This window comes from Aquila chrysaetos, chromosome 21 (genome assembly GCF_900496995.4).
Source record: "Aquila chrysaetos chrysaetos chromosome 21, bAquChr1.4, whole genome shotgun sequence".
Classification (NCBI taxonomy): Eukaryota; Metazoa; Chordata; class Aves; order Accipitriformes; family Accipitridae; genus Aquila; species Aquila chrysaetos.
In genome coordinates this window covers 20,904,263-20,925,426 of record NC_044024.1, presented here as the reverse complement: position 1 = coordinate 20,925,426, position 21,164 = coordinate 20,904,263, and the positions used below count along the sequence as shown (strand labels likewise).

General features: G+C 43.7%; 1 protein-coding gene across 6 annotated transcripts in view; it reads left to right on the top strand.

The window, feature by feature from the left end:
• The window catches only part of DCX (doublecortin), a 144,715-nt gene that overhangs the window by 52,550 nt on the left and 71,001 nt on the right, over window positions 1-21,164 (top strand). For 5 of the 6 annotated variants that reach the window (XM_041119015.1, XM_041119017.1, XM_041119018.1 and 2 more), the window contains exons 3-5: window positions 5,085-5,286; window positions 6,835-7,225; window positions 17,803-18,143. In XM_041119015.1, the coding sequence (XP_040974949.1) occupies window positions 6,862-7,225; window positions 17,803-18,143 (705 nt within the window). In that variant the 5' untranslated portion in view covers window positions 5,085-5,286; window positions 6,835-6,861. Of the gene's footprint in view, window positions 1-4,981; window positions 5,287-6,834; window positions 7,226-17,802; window positions 18,144-21,164 lie in introns of those variants that run through there. The other variant, XM_029996692.2, reaches the window with a different exon arrangement.

The window sequence follows — 21,164 nt, the reverse complement described above, 5'->3', positions numbered from 1 at the left end:
CAAAGACGGTGTGGGCCTGAACTGAGACTACCTATGGGCAATGTGTTGGGGTGCATGGACCTGACATGCTTGTAATATGAAAGTTCAAAACGAGACTGAGTTAGGCTATGCGAACTCCAGGTTGGTGTAATTTGCCGTCTTGTGACCTCTAGCCTTTGTCCTATGTCATGCTGAATATCAGAGCTCAAAAGCTCTTAATGTCTCCTAAGGTCACTGAAGGCATCTTTTTGTCTTCTATTTAAAATGCTAATTTTGTAGATCATACACATTCACTATTGGATAATGAGAAGGTATTTGCCCGAGACATTTATATGGCTAATTCTGCAGCCTCTGTTGGGCTTGGTCTGGGATGACATTGACTGAGCGTACTGAGTGGAAGTCTCTTGTGGAATACAACTTCTGAAATGGTCTATTATTGTGATTTCTAAGTTTGTAAGGTGGGCCGTTTGGGTATCTTTTACAAATGCTCCCCCAGTGTCACCTGACTTCACTGTCACTGCCTTCAGAGTGACAGAGAGGATCTATGTTTGAAAGGAAATATCTTGCATTTCTAACTTGAATGTGACATGATCCCCCATGATGGCTTTGGTGGGATTTTCCTTTCCATCATTTAATATTCCGTCAGGAAAGTCCTTCAAACCAATATTACATTCAGCAGGCATTTTGAGAGAGGCTGGCAATCATGTTCAGTTAGAATTACTGTAGAAAATGAAATTATCAAGAAATTATTAAATTCTTGGTCATGAGTCTCCTAACTACTATGATGCAGCCCATGGACAACCTCAGAGAAAGCAGACATCTGGATTTCTTGTGGTTCCATTTGTCATGACCTTGGCTGGGACTTACAGACCATATATCATGCATCATTTGGTCAGCAAAAACGTACTTACAACCTCTGTGAGGTTCTGCGTGTCCCCCAGGGTACAGGCAATGCATGTGGCAGACATTCCCATCGCTTTCTGCAAGCTTTGCAAATTGCTGTTGAGGGAAAACACTGCCACTGAACTACCACCAGAATTTGGCTTGTGGAGCTTACCGGGTCTGACAGGATTTACCCAAGATATCATGGGGTGTGTACTGGGGTGGGGGTGCTTCATTTTCTTCTATCAGGGAATTTGTTTTCAGCTGGGAAAGATTTAATGATTGTGGTGATTTGCTTGTAGGGATAGGATGGAGCCAGAAGAAATCTAGTGCAAAAGGTATTTTTCTTTTGGATGACTGTTGTGCGTTTTAATGCTTTCTTGTATCTGGATGTGTTGGGAATGTCTTGAGTGAGTTCATCGAATAACTGATTATGAGCTCCATCATTTCCAGATACTTACAAAGGGCTTATTAGCACAGGAAATGGCCTTTTCACTTGCAGCCTACTTCCTGTTTATCTCTCGGAGGATGTAAAGGCCTCTTTCTCCCAAATTTCAGCAGGAGCTTATCTGAAGCCAAAGTCATCTCTGGAGATTGAGGGTGTGGGGCTGCAGCACAAACGCACTGACTCAGCACAGCCTCTGGGGTCTGGAGGAGTGACAGGTCTCACCCGAGACATCCTGGTCCTGTGCAGCACAGGTGAGGAGCCCCACGTTGGCCAGCTGCTGGAGGTGGCCTTGGAGCCCAGCTTCTGCTTCCACCCTCTCTTCCTTCCCCAGACTGAAAACTTTGTCCCTGCTGCTCCCTGGGGTTTCCAGTGATTCAGGCTGTAGAAGGGTCCAGCCCTCTGACTTCAAGGTCTGAACAGCCTCTGCAGATGGTTACAAGGCTTGGAGTGGTGAATCTACGCTATGGAGGTATTCCTCCACCCTTCTCTCCCCAGCGGCTGAGCTGACTTTGGCTCACTAGCATTGGTATTTAAAAGACTTTCAGATGTGTGTGGTCCCTGTAAAAATACATCTCCAAAGGAAACAAATGTTATGTGGTGAAAGTCTGCCAAGTCCCCGTTGCTTATTAGCTCATAGTATTATGTAGGAGACTTAACTCTATAGTCTGATGTAGGATAATTCTTCGATGAACTGTCAGCCCTTTTGAAGATTCAGGTTTAAAGTCTGTTGCTCTATAGGATCAAGACTGAGCCATTGGCTTTATGGCCTTTCAGTTTTGAGTGCCTTGACACATTTGGCAGAGCCCTGAAATAGTGATTTGTCATTTCAGAGGGTTTTGGCGTGTAAGTTCACATCAAGCAAAGCTTTGAAAGCAGTCATCAGGGATGACATTTTCAAATCAGTCCAGAAGAACAGAGGTTAAAATAAGAAATGTAATTAAACATGTGCATCTAAATAGACTGACATGAAAATGTTGATCCAAGACTTCCTTCAAAAGCAGTGATCGCTTGATTTAAATTTTTCCAGAATTCTCATCTGTGGTGCAGCCAGACCTTGGCTACTTATCACCCTAACTTACATCCTGATCAGAGTACATGCTGTGCTACCAGATGCAATTTTTTAATAGAAGTCAGGATGATGTAGCAAAGTAATTGGGCATTGACATAGTCGGTACTTAAGACTGTAACTCCTAAAGATGCTAGAAACTGGATTTTCTAGGTGCATGTGAAGAAGTTAGCACAAAGCAGTCACAAAATCCCTTTTACCTGCGGCCTCTTCTTTTTGAAAGTATCACAGTTGCTCAGCAATGTCAACAAACATGTCTTTATACAGATTTAGTTACATAGGCAGAAGTCTAAATGTTAGCTTCCTGGAGGAAAGATGATTCACCTGATTTAAAGCAGATAATTTAATCTGAAGAGCTAAATTTATCTTTCCTTTTTAGCTAGATGAAATTATTGATGGGAATAATTCTCTTTCCAGTTCTCAGTCACTCATGCTGCCTAAAATGGTTTAGATTATGGTGAGTCTCTTCTGATGTAAATAGGTTTTGACTAGCATTAACTCCTTAAGGCTAGTGAAGAAGCTCTTGTGCCTGACCAACAGAAATTAAGTCAGGAGCAGGCCCTTGCATTCATCAAGAAAGAGTTGTTTATTTCTATGTCTTATTGCATAGCCCAGCCAATGTCTGTAGTATGAGGTGATCCTGTTCTGATCTGAAGACAAGCAAATATGGTGCGATGCCACTGAGAACATACAAAATCAGTCTGGCTCCAGGGCTCTTCACCTCCAACGATGCTCTGGTTCCTGAGATCCTTCTTGTCTTGTGGCAGGATTAAAGGAGAACAACTGTACCAAAGGTGATTTGGGCACCTTTTAGGAATAACTTGAGATTTTATGCAGGATGAACATTACCATCATTGGCTATAGAAACCTTATCCTTCTGTCAGGAACAAATACCAGGTCTCTTGCTGGAGTAATTCTGCTTTTAAAAGGAAGTACCCATGCTCCAAAAAGCTTCTGGCAGTGTCCTGAGCAGATATGTCCATATAGACATGCTTCATCTTCTCACAAGTGGGTATGGTATCATATGTGGAAAGAAGTCAAGGGCCATCTCTTAATGCTGTTTGAGACCCTTTGCTGCCCTCAGAACTCTCCATACAAGTCAAACTTGGGAGATGAGTAAGTTGTACAGTTCCACTGACTGCATGGGTTTACATCATCCTGCAAGGTTACCCTGAAGTAGTATCCAGATCCTTAGACATTGTCCCAAACAGTCTGCCTCTTCTCTATCAAAGCTCTGTGCACCACTGAAGACTGAATTTGGTTTTCTTTTCTCTATTCTTGCTGTTACTGTACTTAGCACATGCATAATGATTTGTATCTTTGGCACATTTTCAAAGTATGAATAAATTTATATTTACAGCAGTATTGTGGTATAGGGAAAAACTGTTAATCCTGGACAGATTAAGCACATGGTGATGAATGGCCAGGTGTTATCTAATTTGGGATGGGATCTAATGGGAAGGAGAAGGCTTCAAGTCCCACCTACCTCTTGCATCTGCATCCAGAGACCTACTGAAATATGCCCTGGAGAGCACAGACCCTGCTCTTTCCTGTGGTCCTCTCAAGTGCTAATTCCTGAGGGAGGAGAGCAGATCTGTGGTCTCCTCTGTAGTGATCCCACCAAGCACATAAGGGAGCAGCCAATGGCTTTAGTGGAGGATGCACAGGAGCCTTTGAATAAAAGGATGGTTTCAGGGAATAAGAAACTTTTTACAAATGTCGTGTGTGAAAGTTGCTGGCAAACAACGATGAGCTCTCAGTGGGTTTGTGTCAGTGTTGCCTGGACTATCATGTACAGGACAGAGAAATCTGGAATAAATATAACTTTTTCTGTGTAAATGTGATACTGCTGTGATGTGCCAAAATAACAAAATCTGATGTTTTCATTTAAAACAGACGCAATGTTGTTAGGAAACATTTTCTTCTGCAGATGGGAAGACCCTCCCATTTCTAAATCCCGTTCTTTTCTAAAATAAAGATGGTACCACCACCAGTGGGGTTAGGAGCGAGGTTAGTGGTGCTGCTCTTCTAACTGCAGGACAGAAATCTCCATCCAGACAGCAGGTGAAAGATTTTGCTGTCAAAGTGAAAGAGCCCAATACAATTTTCTAACAGCTGAGTCCTCCTGCAGTGGAATCAGAAAAACTTCTCTTAGTTTGGGATATGAGCCAGGCTGAATCTGTTGGGTTAAGCTTGTGTTGAATGACTCCATCCTCAACCCCTTGGGGATTTGAATGAACTGGGATTCAGAGCTCTGGCTTTGGCTTGTGCCCAATGTTAAGGGAGAAAAATTCTTCAGGGGCACCGCATGCAGAACCACCAAGTGAATTCTCCCTTTCTGCTTGCCAGTGTAAACCATGAATACTGTGTAAAACCAATACAGGAGCAGGACTGTGCCCATTTCCACTGGTCAACTTTTTTCTTAGTTGCTTTCCTAACGTACAAGAGTCTTTTGCCAGCACTGTAGCACACTGTAGGATTGTAGCCATGACCTCCCTGTACTGGTAATCCTATAATATTGGTGCATCAGTCCGATTATGCTCTTTTTTTTTAGCAGGGCCAGATGCTTTCTTGGTGAAGCTAGAGCCAAGGGGAAATTTGCATCCTTCAGAACATCACCCCAAAACTTGCCCCTTTAAACTTTTTGTTTACCCATCCGTTAACATGTCCAGAGCTGGAATGAATGCACCCTTTTTTTCTCAAATACAGAGAAGACTACAAGCAGACGACTGATGGTGAGAGTAAAAACCACTGAGGCAAAGTTACCGTGAAGGGATGGAACAAGGCACTAGGACCTAGGAGGCGTCTCATCCACCCTGGCAGGAATTTCTTGCTTGGAGCTCAGACAACAAAGGCAGAGTGAGCCTGGTTTTCTTTCTCTCAGCATCTCCACCCTGCGCGCTGAAAACCGGTGAGTAGAGCTTTTTTGAGTGACTTGCATGCAGAAAAGTAACAGATGTCAGATAGAAAGGAGAAATCTTTCTCTTAGTACCTTACAGCATCTGCAGTTCATTTTAAAATCAAAACCCCCTGCATCCTCTGATTCATTCCCGAAGTTGCTTGGATGTTTCATTGTTCACTGCATGACACCAGACTGAATCTACCCCAACCGGCATCGTGGGGAAAATGTTCCCAACTTGGGGGTTCTGTGCAGATCGCCTGCATTGTCATCTTCTGCTTTATTGCAGGCTGGGGACAATGATTTTTCTTGCACAGGTCACATTGACATTGTAAAATACAGGGAAGGAGCTTCGTTCTGGCAAACGTAAGGGGTGGGGGAGAGATAGCAACAGCTTTTTCTAGATTTACACCTGGCTGCCAAGTGCTGGTGTAAATCCCCTTTTCTGCCCTGGGTTAACATGCAAGCAACATACGTTAGTTGCATGTTCCTGGTTGTGCTGGGGGAGTGGAAGGGTCTTTCTATTGCAGGGTTGGGGGTTCCTCCTCCTTTTGTGTTGGGGTTTGGTGCAGGAGGAAGGTTGTTCTTGAACATAAAGTCGAGACCATGCAGAAATTCCTGCTTGCTGGGTGTCAGCTCAAGTCTCAGCTTTTCTGTGCTAGTTGCTTGCGCTGGGAGCCCCCCGTGCTCAGAACAATGAAAGGTGAGCTAGCAGGGGCGGCGTGTCCCTTGGGCAGGGGCACTTCCAGCAATTAAATCACTTAAGGCTGGAAGGGGGGTGGAAATAGCCCCTTTATTTTCTCCTCCTCATTAAACGGGAGCAGAAATGCAATTCAGAGGAGACTTGGGCTGAAAAGAGCTTATCGAAGCCTCAATTCAATGACAGATTTTTCTTTCCAGTCATTTCTTCTTAGAGATGTAGGCTGGTCCTGAGAATTGATTGATGGGCTAGGAGGGGGCTGCGGATAGGGGGAAGGGTGGGCTGGATCTCATTGCTAACCCTTATTGAACAGGCTGTCACAAAGAAACTGCTTATTCCCCTGTGACCATTCTTTCATAAATGCCAGTTTATTCTAATGTTAAACATTCAGATGCTATGGTTCCTTCCGTGATTCGACAGATTGAAGGGCTGACTTACTGGGATCTCCTTGTTTTCTGTTGCCAAAGGAAACCTCACAGGGCTCAGAGGTTTAATTCATTGCCAACTGGTGTTTGGACGAGTTTTTGGGGGCTGAATTGTGATTGCCATGTATCCCTTTGGCCCCAAGTCCCAATTTACTGCACTTTGAAAACTCCCAGGTGCAGGAGCAGACAGCTCTCTAGAAACGTGTTCCCTGCCCCCAGTAGTTGGATCCCTTTCAAAATGCGAGGACCCCTCCTACCCTCAGTCCCCAGAATCCATACAAATCTGGGTCAGGGGAGGGGGTGCTTCCCAAATGCATCTGTCCTGCTACAGACACAGCTCTTGCGTTAGTGTCGTTTTTCTCTCTGGATTGTGGCTCTGCTTGGCTCTAACCTGTCCCTTTGCACTCCTTCTCTCCCCATCTCCTTCCTGCTCAGCTTCAGATCTTTAGGGTTCACCAAACTATGGAACTTGATTTTGGACACTTTGACGAAAGAGACAAGGCGTCCAGAAACATGCGAGGCTCACGTATGAACGGGTTGCCCAGCCCCACTCACAGCGCTCACTGTAGCTTCTACAGAACCAGGACCTTACAGGCACTGAGTAACGAGAAGAAAGCCAAGAAGGTGCGTTTCTATCGCAACGGGGACCGCTACTTCAAGGGGATTGTATATGCCGTGTCCTCTGACCGCTTCCGAAGTTTTGATGCTCTCCTGGCTGACCTGACCCGGTCCCTGTCCGACAACATTAATCTGCCTCAGGGAGTCCGTTACATTTACACCATCGATGGGTCGCGGAAGATCGGGAGCATGGATGAGCTGGAGGAAGGTAATTAGCATCGCCGTCTGGTGCAGTGAGGAGGCGGGGTGGGAAGGGGGCTGCACCACTTGGGTCTGCTGTTAAGGTCACATTTCCTGGGGCGCACGGGGATGCTTCTGCCCCTCTGTGCTGAACCCACCCGTTTGCCTTTCCCTCCGCAGAGGTGCGGGAGAGGGTGGCGGTGCAAGGGCTGACACCCCCAGGACGTCCCCCGGCACAATCACTCCGGTGCGGATGTGGAGCCAGAGGGATGCGTCTTACTCTTGGCTAGACATGGCTGTGTCCATCACTCAGGGGGCTGTCTGAGGGCATCCCCACGTCAGTCCGAGCTGGGGGTCAGGGTGTCACAGATGGGTGCAGGGGGTGGCTGAGGGGTGATGTGGGTTTCCCGCTGGGGTGTGAATGGAAAAGTGAGGGGTGCTGAGGGATTCATGCAGTGCGTGTGGAATGGGGCTGAGGGGGAGTTATGCACTCTGTGTATTGGGGGTGTTTTAAGGGGTTCGTGCACAATGTGTGTGTATAGGGGTGTGGTCAGGGCTGTGCAGGGACTTGAGTGTGTGTGGAGTGGGGTGTTGGGGGGGCATGCAGTATGTGCGTGGTGGATGCGTGGAAGGTGGGGTGTTAGGGTTTTTTACAGTGTTTGGGGAGTGTGTGGAGGGGTGTGTTGGGAGTTCACGTGGTGTGTTTAGAGGGGGGAGTTCATGAACAAGGTGTGTGTATGGAGAAGGGGGGGTTGCACTTGGTGAAATTTGGGGGTTTTATATATATGTGTGTGTGGAGGAAGGTGTAAGGAGGGCTCATTGCAGAGGAGGTGTTGGGATTCCTCAAGGGGGTTTATGCACAGGGTGTGCTTTGGGGTTTGTGCTCAGGGAGCGTGTGGAGGTGTGTTGGGCTGTGTGTGTGCAAGGGGGAGTGCTGGGGGGGTCTTGCACAGCGATATGTGTGGAGAGGGCGTTGGGAGTTCATGTGCTGCATCTGAATATGGTTCATGCAGGGTTTGTATGGAAGGGAGGCGTATTGAGATGTTCAGATGGGGTGTGTGTGTAAGGGGGTGTATTCTGCGGGGACTGTGTGGGGTGGGGTGGGTTGCTGTGGTAGGTCTGGGGGGGAATGTGGGAAAGCATCCCCTGCGCGGCAGGTCTGAGTGTGCAGGGGATGCTCAGGGCAGGTCCGAGTGTATCCCTGTATCTAGAGAGGGTGTCGGTGTGCCTGTTCCTCTGAGTGTCGCTTGAAGTGTGGGATGAAGGATGAGTCAAAAATCAATCCTTCTGTCCGGAGGGGGTGGCCTGGGGGCTGGCTTGCTCCTCTGGAGCTCAGCTGCCAGCCTTGTCTGTGCCTGGGGAGCTCCCTCTGCAGCAGTGGGCTGCCGCTGTGGGTGCTGCCTTTCTTGGGGAGTGTCAGGAGAACCCCCAGGATGAAATTGCTACATGGCCAGTCCTGCCTCCTTGCCCAAGGCATGGCCATGGGCAAGCTCTGCTGGCAGTGCAGCTGAAGTGGGGTGCACAGAGGACACCCACAGCCACCCTGCTTTTCTCTTTCTGGAGCAATTCAGATATTCCATTCTTTGTTTGGACCTGGAATATTCTGATTACTCTGCTGCAAGGGGGGAGTTGCTCTTCCCTGTTCCTCCATGTTTTCCTCCAAGCAGATGACCTGGCTGATTTGGTAACTACAGAAAATCCACAAGGCTTCTGCCTTTAATGAAAGACAATGGATGTGAGTGTGTGAGCCACTGAACTGAAGGGGCAGCCTCAGCAGTGAGTCATTGTGTGACCTTGACTAAAGCATCTCTCCCTAGAATTCCTTATCTGTCAAGTGGGATATTCATTTCCCCAAAATGCTTTATGGGGACAAGGACACAGAATAAATATTGGTTTCCATAGAGGAGTTTTACTGGAAAGAAATTGCTGCCTTTCAGAGAGATGATGCAGTCCTAGTGGAGTTATTCTCAGCCCAGTTACAGCTGTCAAATGGAGGTGTGGCCTCCCTTAATTTTAGAGATTCTGCCATGTTTCATTCTGATCTCTTAATATGGCCACAGCCTTTCTCTAATGGCAACTCTCAGTCCTGCTTGTCCTAGGTTTTATGTAAATTTTCAGGAGTAACTTCGCAGGAGAAAATGTACTTCTTTATTCTCCTTTTATCTCCTCCTGCTTTTTGTCAGTGAAGTTAAGAAACCTTTAGTTGTTCTGGGTTTTGCTGCAGGTAAAGGTACCTAGTTCCTGAAAATATTTTTTACTGGTTAAGGTACAGGCAGGAGATGCTGGCATTTGGGTTCTGCCTTTGTTCTGCCAAAATGGTATCTGGAAACAGCACTGGAGAAGTGGCACTAAAACAAAAATAGGATTGTCTGTGTGGCTGTGTCTTCAGCGGAGCATCAGCTAGGAAAATACAATCTGAGCAGAGTGAAAACAAAGGAATCCAGTGTTTGAAAATGCAAAAGTAGACCTGCATGCTGTTATTGACAGTTTAATGATAACAATATTCCCATATTTCTAGGGATGACATATGCATCTGTTGTAAAAAAGCAATCTGGGAAAGACATTACTTTTCATTTATAATATCACGGCTGTAACCAACCTTGTGGTAAACTATGCTGTTAGCTTGGGTGTTTGTGTAAGTGTGTACTAGGTACATGCCTGGAAAAACAGAACTTCAGCATAATTGCACTGTGACATACAAGAACAGTACATACACAAACAGTATATGCTTGCCGTATAAATTAGCTTTCTGGCTGGAGACTGAGGGTAACTAAACCAGTTCTAGTTGCTATAATGTGACCAATTTATTACTGTGATTTCCAATAAACAAGTAGAACCTAGGAAAACAAGTCATCAGAGAGGCTCATCTCACTAGTTAGATTGCAAAAGCTGGTGAATTACTGATAATATTTCACATCCCGTTCTAAGTACTTGATTACTTCTGCATGATTTGAAAATGTGCTTATATGGTGTAGTCTGAATGTACTTCTGGAGGGTAGAGGATGATATTGCATGATACCAATATCCTTGAGACAGACATTTCAGGTGAACAAAAACCACTTGGTGTGCTGCTAATTAAATCGGACTTGAAAATAACCCTTTTGGTCTCCAGACCCAGACTTTGTAGTCTTTTCTTCCCTGGCATTCAGGGTTGTTCTCATAAGGTTCTGGATGGATGTTTTACTTCCCAGTCTGTCCAAGATGGAACAAGTGAAGTGTCTCTTACTCTTTGATCACATCCCTCCAAGCTGCCAGTCAGGATGTGCCCATTGGTCCTTTCCTGTATTGAACCCTAAAGCCTGACATTTTGGAAGCCCACCAGGACTGTCACATAGGTGCTTTTTGCTGCCTGCTGAGTTCTTCCTCACCTGTCACTGTCTGCTTTTCCGTACTGCCTCCTGTACCAGAGAGCTATGTCCATGTCTCCCAATGACCTTTTCTCAAAATCCACCTGTCTGATCATTTTTTTCTCCCTCCATTCACTCATAATGGCCATCTTCCATCACTGTAGTCGTTGTCTTAATCTTGACTCCCTATTTTCAGCATTCAGTTTTAATGTATTTATAAATAATGCACATGCTGCCATTGATTAGGACTGTATCCTATTACTGCACTGTTATAGCTGATCCTAACTACAGGTAAATTGCTGACAGCATCTCCCACTTGCATACTTCTTGGCTGAGTCAGGAGTGGATATTGGGCCCAAGTCCTATTATCTGTCATGGCTGTTTTATTCAATAAGTGAATCTTTTGGAAAAGAGCACCAGGTGATCTTTATTCCCTTTCATATTATAATTGGTTCTAGTGACCAAGGCTTTATGAAGTCAATATATGAAGCTGCCTTTATAGATTATTGGTGAGCCACTGTTGTAACAGTTAATTCTGTGCCTTGTGCTGTGAGAAAACTTAACTGTGAAAGTCACTAAAAAAAAAAATCACGTGCCATCTTTTCCAGCCTTGCTCAAGCTGATAGTAGAGCAGCTCACATTGTCATCCAAGTTTCTACTAAAATCTAGTTGCCTTTGACATCTGGACAGGGTAGCTTGTTCTCTGGTTCATTTTGAGCCTCTGTGTTCTCGTAGACCCATTGTGATGAGATGGCAAATTCTCCCTGCCTCAGCTCTGATTGCTCTTTTTCTTTGAATGGAGGGCTGGATAAGGGTAGAAGCTGATGTTACGCATTGACTTCACCAGCAAAGATGGCTTAAGAAATGCTGTTCTTGGCCACGTGTTCCAAAATCAGGTTGCAACTTGCTGTCCCCACTGTCCCACAAATGAGCTCTTTGTGGGACAGAAGATTTTTTTAGTTCACTCCATAATTTTGCTGCTTTCCCATGTAGCCCCGCTAGCAGTTTCTTGACATAATGAAAGGGTTGGTGAGGTGCAACTTGAGAGTGAGGGAAAGGCACAAGGCAAACTCCTGGCTGCTGAAGCCACTGCAGCTCCAGGTTAACCTCAGTACTGGTGGAGACTGGTTTGTTTCCTCTGGAGGGAGGGACTGACACTTCTCCAGAAGCCCAATTCCCCACTTGTAAAGATCAGATATTTGTCGAAATGTATTTAGAGGTGCTAACCAAATGGGGCATCCTACTGTGCAAGGCATTATTTAAATGTGTAAGAAGAGAGAGTTCCTGCCCAGGGAGATTATGGTCTGAACGTGTCAAGGTAGAAGAAGGTGTTATTACTGATAAGGTACTGAGATGCAGAAAAGCAGTCTGACTTGTTTGTCCAAAGTCCGACAAAGGTGAGACAAAGATGGAAGTCAGAGCTCTGAGCTTTCTTTTTCAAGTGCTTTCACTGCCTTCCCCTTTTTCAGGGTCTGGTCAGTGGTTTGGAGGTACTTATATATTTCAGGGTTTTTTATTATAAGTGGACTTTGGATCGGCTTCTAGTCAGTGGCTGATTTCATGTGAATTAAGTGTCCTTTGCTGTGTATGGTCAGGGTCAGAAATACACATGGAAATAAACCATTCAAATACAAATATACCATGGATTAGACATGGTCAGTAAAGTCAGAAATGCAGACATATATTAAAACTAGAACTTAAGAGACTCAACATTTAGTTGAAACTGTAGAGCTTCTCCCTTCTGAGCTCCTGGAATGGTTAGGCTGTTAGACAGGGCACAGTCCCCCTTGTGTTGTTTTTGGAGGGCCCATCCGAGGGTGGATTTATGTCCTTGTCCTATGCTGGGCTACTTGTCTGAAATTTGTTCTTGCCTCAGATTAAACACTAGAAAAAGCTGAATAGGATTTTGTTTTGCTCGGTGGGGTTTCACTGCAAACATTCTTGGGTTGTGTGAGATATTCCAGAAAGTGTTTCCAAGTTTTTTGTATCCTGTCATGCCCTGGGGAATATTTTCCAAAATCTTGTCCAGGAGTGTTTAATCATAGGAGGGGCTCCACCCTTGAGCTGTACAGAGCCTGGTGTGTGCTGGGACTGAGGGGTTTATAGGAAGTATATTGAAACCTCCACCCAGTGTGCGTGTTCCAGTTTGCCTGGAAAACTGAAATTCATGTAGTCCAATACTGAAGTCTTGGTAACCTGTGGCATTGTTTTCTATGGCTATTGTCCTGACAGCTTGGCTAATTACATCCTATATAACAAAACTTATCCTTGCGGTTCTGTTTGATTTGCTTGCTCATCCTGGCTGTCTTACTAGGACTGGTGTCGTCCCATAAATTCTTTATGGACATTGTGTGGTTTTGAAGGCGATTTGGTAATCACACTTTTCTTTCAGTTTTTCAGCAGAACAAAAGGTGCTTCTTTTTCATGGGAGAGCTCCCTGTGGAAGAGTCAAAGGAAGGAAGCTCTTCCAGAGTTCATTTTGCCATGGTGGAGTAGGTCTTGAGGCAGAGGAAGACCCTTTTTAATGCATAAAGTAGCAGGAAGTTCATGGATTTGAAACTAAAGGCCTACTTTAACACCATACATAATGAACTCTGCAAGGTATTAAGTCTCCTTAATTCCCATTGAAGTCATAGTAAATCCCATGAAACATGAAAGCTGAGCACAGTAGCATAATCTCAACTTTGCGACAGCAGAGCTAACAACCAAAATAATTGACTGCAGCCCACAGAGACTGTTTTTGGAATAACTGTTAGCAGTTACACTTTCAAAATGGCCTCAATCCAGCTTTCCCGATTTTTCTCGCAAGACTTCTTCCCGCAGTTCATTATACTTGAAAACTTGCTGGTGCATGCTGAGAAAGGATAACTTTTTCTGAAAGCGCAGCCTGTCATTTTTAGCATTGTCACAAGGAGCTGCTGTAAGGGGGTTGAAGGATTAGTGCTCATCTTGAGCTTAGATTTTCTCTAAGAATCCTTCTCTAAGGCAAACCTTATCTTTGCTGAGATCATCCCTTCTCTAGGAGCTGAGTAATCGCCTTGTGCTTCTATCACATTGGTAGCACAGTAATGTGTGATGCACTTGTAGCCAGAGTAATTCAGTGTGATACAAGCCGTGGCTTCAAATGGCAAATATGCTGATTGTGACTTAAGGTCAAAGATCTACAGTCAGTCCATCTATTGCTAAGGGCAGGATAGAAGGGATAAATAAATGCCTTGGCTGGTTTGGTGGCACGATAGAAATTGTGACACCTCTGGAGCACACTGGCATGATGACAAGTGCACATCATCCTGCAGGGCTTTGGCTTCACAGTGCAGAAAGGACATCTTGTACTGACCTGGCACTGCACTAAAAAAATGCTGTCCTTAGCACCATTGGTGTCATGCCCATAGTGTGGTGTTCAGCAGCAGATTGGATCTTGTCAGGATGATGCTACTCAGTCTTACAAAAGCTTCCCACCCCCAACGCATGAGAGTTTCTCTTTGGGGCTCCCATTTGGGGTTTTGTTTGGAAGTAATGACATACCTTCTCATGGCTTATAGTTGGATTTCATCACATGTACACAGCTGCTTGCTGTCTAAAGACGTGTTCCTAAAAATATTTGTGCACGGATTTTTATGCTTAGGGCTGGGGAGCAATATACTTCTTGGAGTTGTTTCTTTTGCTTTTGACAAAAATCTCATATCCACTTCCTCCCCTTTCTTTCTGTTATGCTGTGGACATCTTCCGCAACCATGCTGTGTCTATCAGTTATATTTCTTTGACTGGCACAGTTGTACACCTTGACTTCTCATTATAGGCTTAGCAGAGATAGATGTAGTGGAGAAACCAAGAAACCACTCCTCTTTCTATGGTAGCACTATTCCCCATAAGATTTCTCTCTTTTGTGATCTTCTGACCATAGTACGCATGTTCCAAGCTGCAAAGTTCACAGGTCTTTAGCCCATGCTTGTCCAATCCTGCTACCACCTCATGGTAAGGTTTGGGTAAAACTCAGCTGTGGGAAGTGAAATAGCACGTATTCCTGGCTGGCAAATGGTAAAAGGCACATGCCTCGCTGAGGAACTTGAATGATAATTTTGCTGCTATTCGAGGGCCATAAACTGAGTCTGGGAAGACATCAGCTGAAGTGATTTTTAAATTAAGTTAAAGCTTCAGGTTACATCTTTAGGTCAGGGAAGAAGGAAAGAAAAGCTCCTCTTCCCTGGAGCTGTACTGCTACAACTGCAGAAATGATGCTGAGAAGAGCTGCTATTCTGAACTGCCATTCTGAAGTGTCACTCCAAGCAAATTTCTGTCCAGTTTTAGAATTCAATAAAATATTTGCTAGGGTGTGGGTTAAATGAAACAAAGTGAGGAAGGGCAGATTACATTTTCCACTTGCGATGGTGAGCATAATTTGAAAGGCCAGTGTATATACACGCACAACTCCCTAATACCACAATTGTGGAAACAAAGCCTGGGAGAAGAGTATTGCCTTCATGCCACTATTGCCTTCAGTGTATGCTGTTGTAAATACACTAGACAGCTGTGGTGTGCAATGAAGAATTTCAAACAATTCAGCTGGAACTAAGAGTAGTAGTACTCTAGCAAACAGACCAATAATCTCTTCTGCTTACTTTAAGACATGGAACTTATTAATGGAAAATACATTCCAACACCTCACATGTTTATAGAACCCAGCGCAAACACATACTTTCTTTCATTGTGGCATCTTCTATTCCATAGTATTATGTAAACCCAGATGAAAGTCAAGCCTTGCAACACTTCAGTGGCAGATATTGCTACTTCTGTTTTTCAGGTAGGGAAGCAGAGGTGCAGGTGAGGTCAGGAGCTTCCACAGGGAGGCCTGGGGCAGGGGTGAGAATAGTATTCAAATCACTTATTCGTAGTATTGCATTTAACCATAGAAATCCCTTTTCTCAAAGGATAATGCTACAGTTCTGTTGAGCACGCTTGTAAAGTCTCTGCTGCCCAGGGATTATGGGCTTGAGAGGGCTCAGGTTCGTAGGAGGGCTAATTCCCTGTGAGTATTTCAAACTCCCCTTGCTGCACTTCACACTCAGTTGTGAAACCGGAGAGAAGCGTGGGCTCCCTCTGCACCAGGTGTTGCTTGGCTGAAGCAGATGAATAAACCACAACTTATCACTTATTAATCAGAAAGATTTAAAGTATTCAGTGCTTCTGGAAAACAATCATATCTCCAGTGGGAATTCTTTGTAATGTATGGTACTCTGTGGGGTATCTTTATGCTCTATTGAGTCAGACTCAAGAAATGTAAGGAATTAAGGAGCTTCAGCTATGGTACTACATGGTCAGTTTATTGAGGGGTTTTGCTGGCAGCATACATGCCTCAAATACAGATTTTTATTGTTTGTTCAACCCAACAGAACCTCATGGTGGGACTATTGCATTAGTTTGGGGTACACTAGTTGATAAAAAGCCCAACTGACAGTGTTCATCATGAACCTTGTTAGCTCTCTTCTTCCTTCTGTATTTCTGTTCCATCTTCAGAAGGGAAAACAGAATATCTACTTCCTGTTGAGAAATTACTTTGGTAATTTTATGCAACTGGGGAGATGGAGAAAAGCTGCAGTTGGTGGTGTAAGCACCACGAGTACACATCACTTTTTGGCAAACTGGGTATAAAGTCGGAGTTAAAAAAATAGTTAGCATCCTGCATCTTTTCTATGGCTGCTTGTGACATCAAACACTTAGCAGTAATAAGGGCATAAATACTACACAGACCATTGTTTTAAGCCTATTAAAGCCTTCTGTTTATTGTGTACCTGTCAGTGGTCTCACCATAATTTCTATGAAGGGATCGTCTCAGTGCCTCCATCAAAAATGCAGTTTACTCAGCAGAATTTTCTGTGGAAATCAGTGGGCTGTTTGGAAATCCATATTTACACCTTTAACAATTGGATGTCAAATCCTGCCCTAGAGATCCTGTAATGGAAAGCCAGACTCAGATGTCAGGTAGGCTTTTCAAAGATGTCCGGGCCCTGGAGTTTGCAGTAGGGAACAGATAAGGAAATGCAGCCAGTCTGTTTACATGAAGAAGGATTTTTTTTCTTATTCAAAATAGTTAAATCTATATTTTGATTTCAAACCTATTGTAATATTTGAAGAACTTCATTCTGTAAGATCAGCCCAATAAAACACTGAAAGAAACTCCATAAGATCCTACAGGTACCCATGTTATGCCTTCAGTTCCTGTTAAAATTTAATCTAATGGTGAGACAAAAGCTTCTTCCTCTAGCACTGACTGACTTTTTTTCAGTGCATCCTCAAGTGCTCAGCAGCCTGAGTCATTTCAGACCAGACAGCTACATTCCCTTAGGGATACTGTTTTACAGTCTCATTCTAGTAATAACTCTTCTAGCATCCATCAGATTTGCAGGCCCAAAAGAAGATCCTACAAATCCTTTAAAGTGCTCTTAAAACCTTAGATAGGTAGGATCCTGTAAATTACAGACAAAGCTTGAAACTAGTTTTGGATGGGGTAGGGAAGGGCTTTTTTGTGAATTACTAACAAGACTGTAACCCTTCTCTACCATGTCTAAATTTGGATTTAATGTATTTTTGGTTGGTACCAGTCATATAAAAGCAAGCAGTGGTATTTGGTGTAGTGTTTTATCTCAGCTGCCACTAGGTCTGTCCTCTAATAAACCACTGACACTATTACAAAGCATATTTGTTACGCCTGCTAGATTTATCAAAGCTGCTTTTGGTAGAGACTGTTCAGTACCAGATTTTCATTATTTTTCAGGCATGACACAAAAGGTACTTTGTGGATGAATGTTGATATCCTCTTGGCAGGGGATGACAGACTGAAGTAGTAGCTAGGTCCGTAAAGATGTAGAGGAGCCTGGCAAATTCACAAAATAATTTAGGTGATTAAATGAATTTGGTGTTTAGGAGCTTTTAGACAGCTTAGTTGCATCTTCAGGTACCTAAATACCTTTATAACTCTCAACTTTTTTAACCCCTGGTTCATGTGACTGAATGGTAGTATGTATTTGCTGATGCAAGCTATGGCTGACTTGCTTACTTTGGGGAAATACTAGTCATATTTTAAAAAAGCATAAATATAAAATTAGACAAAATGTTTTAATAACAAGCTGTCATGGAAGTGATAATGAAAACAATTATTAATGATTTACGTGATTAATGGGGGGAAATGTATTGTGTCTGTTTTTCAGCAGTCTTACGGTAATAACTGTAGAATTAAACTGGTGTTCATTTCTTTCAAAAGGGGAGAGCTACGTCTGCTCATCTGACAACTTCTTCAAGAAGGTGGAATACACCAAGAATGTCAACCCCAACTGGTCTGTCAATGTGAAGACATCTGCCAACCAGAAAGCACCTCAGTCTCTGGCCAGCAGCAACAGCGCTCAGGCAAAGGAGAACAAAGATTTTGTGCGTCCCAAGCTGGTAACTATCATCCGCAGTGGGGTGAAGCCCCGGAAGGCAGTCCGTGTGCTCTTGAACAAGAAGACTGCTCATTCGTTTGAGCAAGTTCTCACCGATATCACTGAAGCTATAAAACTGGAGACGGGAGTGGTCAAAAAGCTGTATACCTTGGATGGGAAACAGGTAGGAGATTTTGCAGATGTTATGTCTTTTTCTTTCTCTTATCTTGAGGCTTTGCTGACTCAGAACAATTTTTGAAGCCTAAAATTAACCTGAGATGATCGCTGCCATCTGTTCTCTTAGAAGTCAGACTTCTCATGCCAGTGGTTAAGTTACTAAATTTTCACTGATATTAATATCAAGTAAAGAATGTAGCCAACCGTCTGAGTGAAACAGATGCTCCATCCTCCACGCCAGCGTGCAGTGCGTGTCTTCCGGACTAGCTAAATAAGTAGCATGGGGAGTTCGGCTCACAGCCACCAGCTGATTTGGCTCTGAAGTAATTGCAAGAACTCTTGAGCTTTGGATTCACTAAGTGAAAATGTGTTGCTTGACTTTCCTTGCCCTCAGATGAAGGCTTGCTAAGATAAAGTAATTGATCCAAGCATGCTCTTCTGGCTAGCTCAGTAATTAGCAGGAAAAGCATGGAACCGTGTTGCATTTTCTTGTCTAAATGCATGAAGAGATAACATGCAGAAAAGGATTTGGGTAAAAAATATTTAGTGGGTCATCATAATGTGCTTCATGTCTACATTTTCCTGGAACTGAAGGAAACATCTGTCTCTTGTTAGCAGCTACACATAGCAGCTGTATCTATGAAAACCCTTAAAGGAATGTGGAGGATAACTTTGGGGACTGGGAAGAGCTAGATTCTTCAAGGACAATTCTGAGCTTGATTTAACAGTTCTGTGTCTTCTGTAACTGAGGGATGATCTTATTTTTGTCACTATTTTTCTTGCTTCAGATTCTGGAGTGAGGCAGCACAGCTCTTGTGTGGGGGCTGAATGCTGGCTGTTCTAGGGATTGATGCTATTGCTTTAAATTAACTCTCTTCCCTATCTTTTGAGAAAATTATTCAAATACTGGCTCTTGAAATACCATGCCAACCCTAGGCAATGAGCCCAACTAACATACAGGCTTTACATATGAAAATGTTCATCCTTCTAACTCCAAATATAGGCTTATAAAGTGTCCTGGACAGTCCGGGTGCGGTGTCTGGGAGCTGAAAGTAGCATGTCACTCTAACCTGTCTGATAGTCTTGCTTTGTCCCAACCTCTGTATTCTGCACATTAGTGGCTGCTTCTAGCTTCAGATATACAAAAATCTCATCTGCCTGTCAAAGCTTTTCTTTCCACTTGTCTCAGCCCAGCACTTTTTCTTCATAAGATGTGTAATTTATACACAAGTGGGTGACCTTCCAGATAGACTGTCCATAGATAGAGCAGTATGCTGTAAATAAGCAGTGATACATGGAGTGATGTACTGGAAACCTTGGAAGTGGCTGGGGAAAGAGGAAGGAGAAAATCAAATGATCTGTCCTCACTGAGGAAATCACACATAGGCACAGGACCATGCATTTTGAATCACAGCAGCTTTACAAAGGGTTTAATAGATGGATCTGGCCCGAAAGCAGTTGCCTACTCTTTCTGACACAGAGTCCTGTTGCTCTCACAGTTGTGAATGAGTATCTTAATCTGAACCTGTAAATTGCCTCAGTTCTTTGAGAAGAGCCAGCATTTTGGAGGTGAGATGTTGTTTTGGATGGTGTGCAGAAATAGGGATGCCCCATGAGCTTCCATCAAACTGTTCTCTTCTCCACCTTTTAGCTGTTAACAGGAGTAAGCGGTGTTTCCCCCTCCACCTCTGACTGGAGAGCAAGACCAAATCAGCCCATAAACTGAACTGAGTTTGTGGCCTGGTGACTGGACCAGCCTGTGAAATTGTGTTAATTCCTAAGTGGGGATTTGGGAAATGCTGCTGGCTCTCAAGTTACAGATTGCCTAGAGTAGTACTGCTGTGGGGTAGACTGCAACCTGTGGTTGGAGTGGCTGCCTTGCATGGGGCTACAGCCGAGCAAGGGGCACAAAGGTCTGTGTAATTTAGCAATTCCTACTGCAAACTGTTGTCCATAGCAGACACCACACGATACATGACTCTTCTTGAATCAAAAAATAAGAAGCAACCTTGTTTTCTTCACATCAGGCTCTGATAGCTGTACAGTGCCTGGTGCCTTAATTCAGCACTGTTTTGACTGGGCAACCTGACAACTTCACCATCATTTTTTGTTGCAGAAATGTGATTTCAGTAAAGTCTGAGTAAAGATATCACATTTGACTTGTTTTGCTGGCTTTATAATTCACCATTTTATGAAATGTGATATTTCATTGTGTGTTAGAGACACCACGGGGAGCTTCACTGCATGCAAATGTACATGCAGTATTGCAATTACTAAAATGAGTGCGATTTTGTAATTTGACAATAATGGAATGTTTGATATTTGTTTGTGGCATTAGTTACTGTTGAAGCTTCCTGAAGAGCAAACCTGGTTCACCAAGGCTTTGTTTTTATTGGAAGGTTTCCTTCAGTGTTTGTTTTTTTAATCTACGTTTATTGGAAATTTTCCACCTATGTGTGTTCTTAGTGTTGAAGCTAGAGCTAGAAGCTTCTGCTGTGAGTGCAGTGTTTGCTGTTAAGGTTTCTGTGACATACTGCTCCATAAAATTAGACCTTCTGACATGATATTAGAGCTTTTTCCATGTCTGATTCTGACATTAGAAAGAGATTCTTGAATGCCTAATTTTGACAAAGAGTACTTTATTTTCAGGAGAAAATATTCATGCAAAAATGCAAGCTGCTCAAAGCTGAAATACTGACAAGAATCCTGACAGTCTGTCTCTTTGAGTGTCATCAGAGGCACGTTACTCCCTCTGTTGTGAAATGATAAAATTTACAAAGGGAATGTACAAAGGAAAATCATCCTTCCTCAGTCCATGAGCTGTAACTTAATGAGGGGAGATGATTATTTTATTTATAGGCATTTCCATGGTGTTCATCAGTAGAGTAATCAAGATGCTTCAGAAGTACAGATAGTAGTGGCAATGATAGAGTGGTGTGTAAATAATTACATTTCTATGCACTGCAGAGCTGCTGCATTTGGAGTGAGAAAGCAGTTAATTGAGAGCTGGATGGGGTGTGTTTGAATA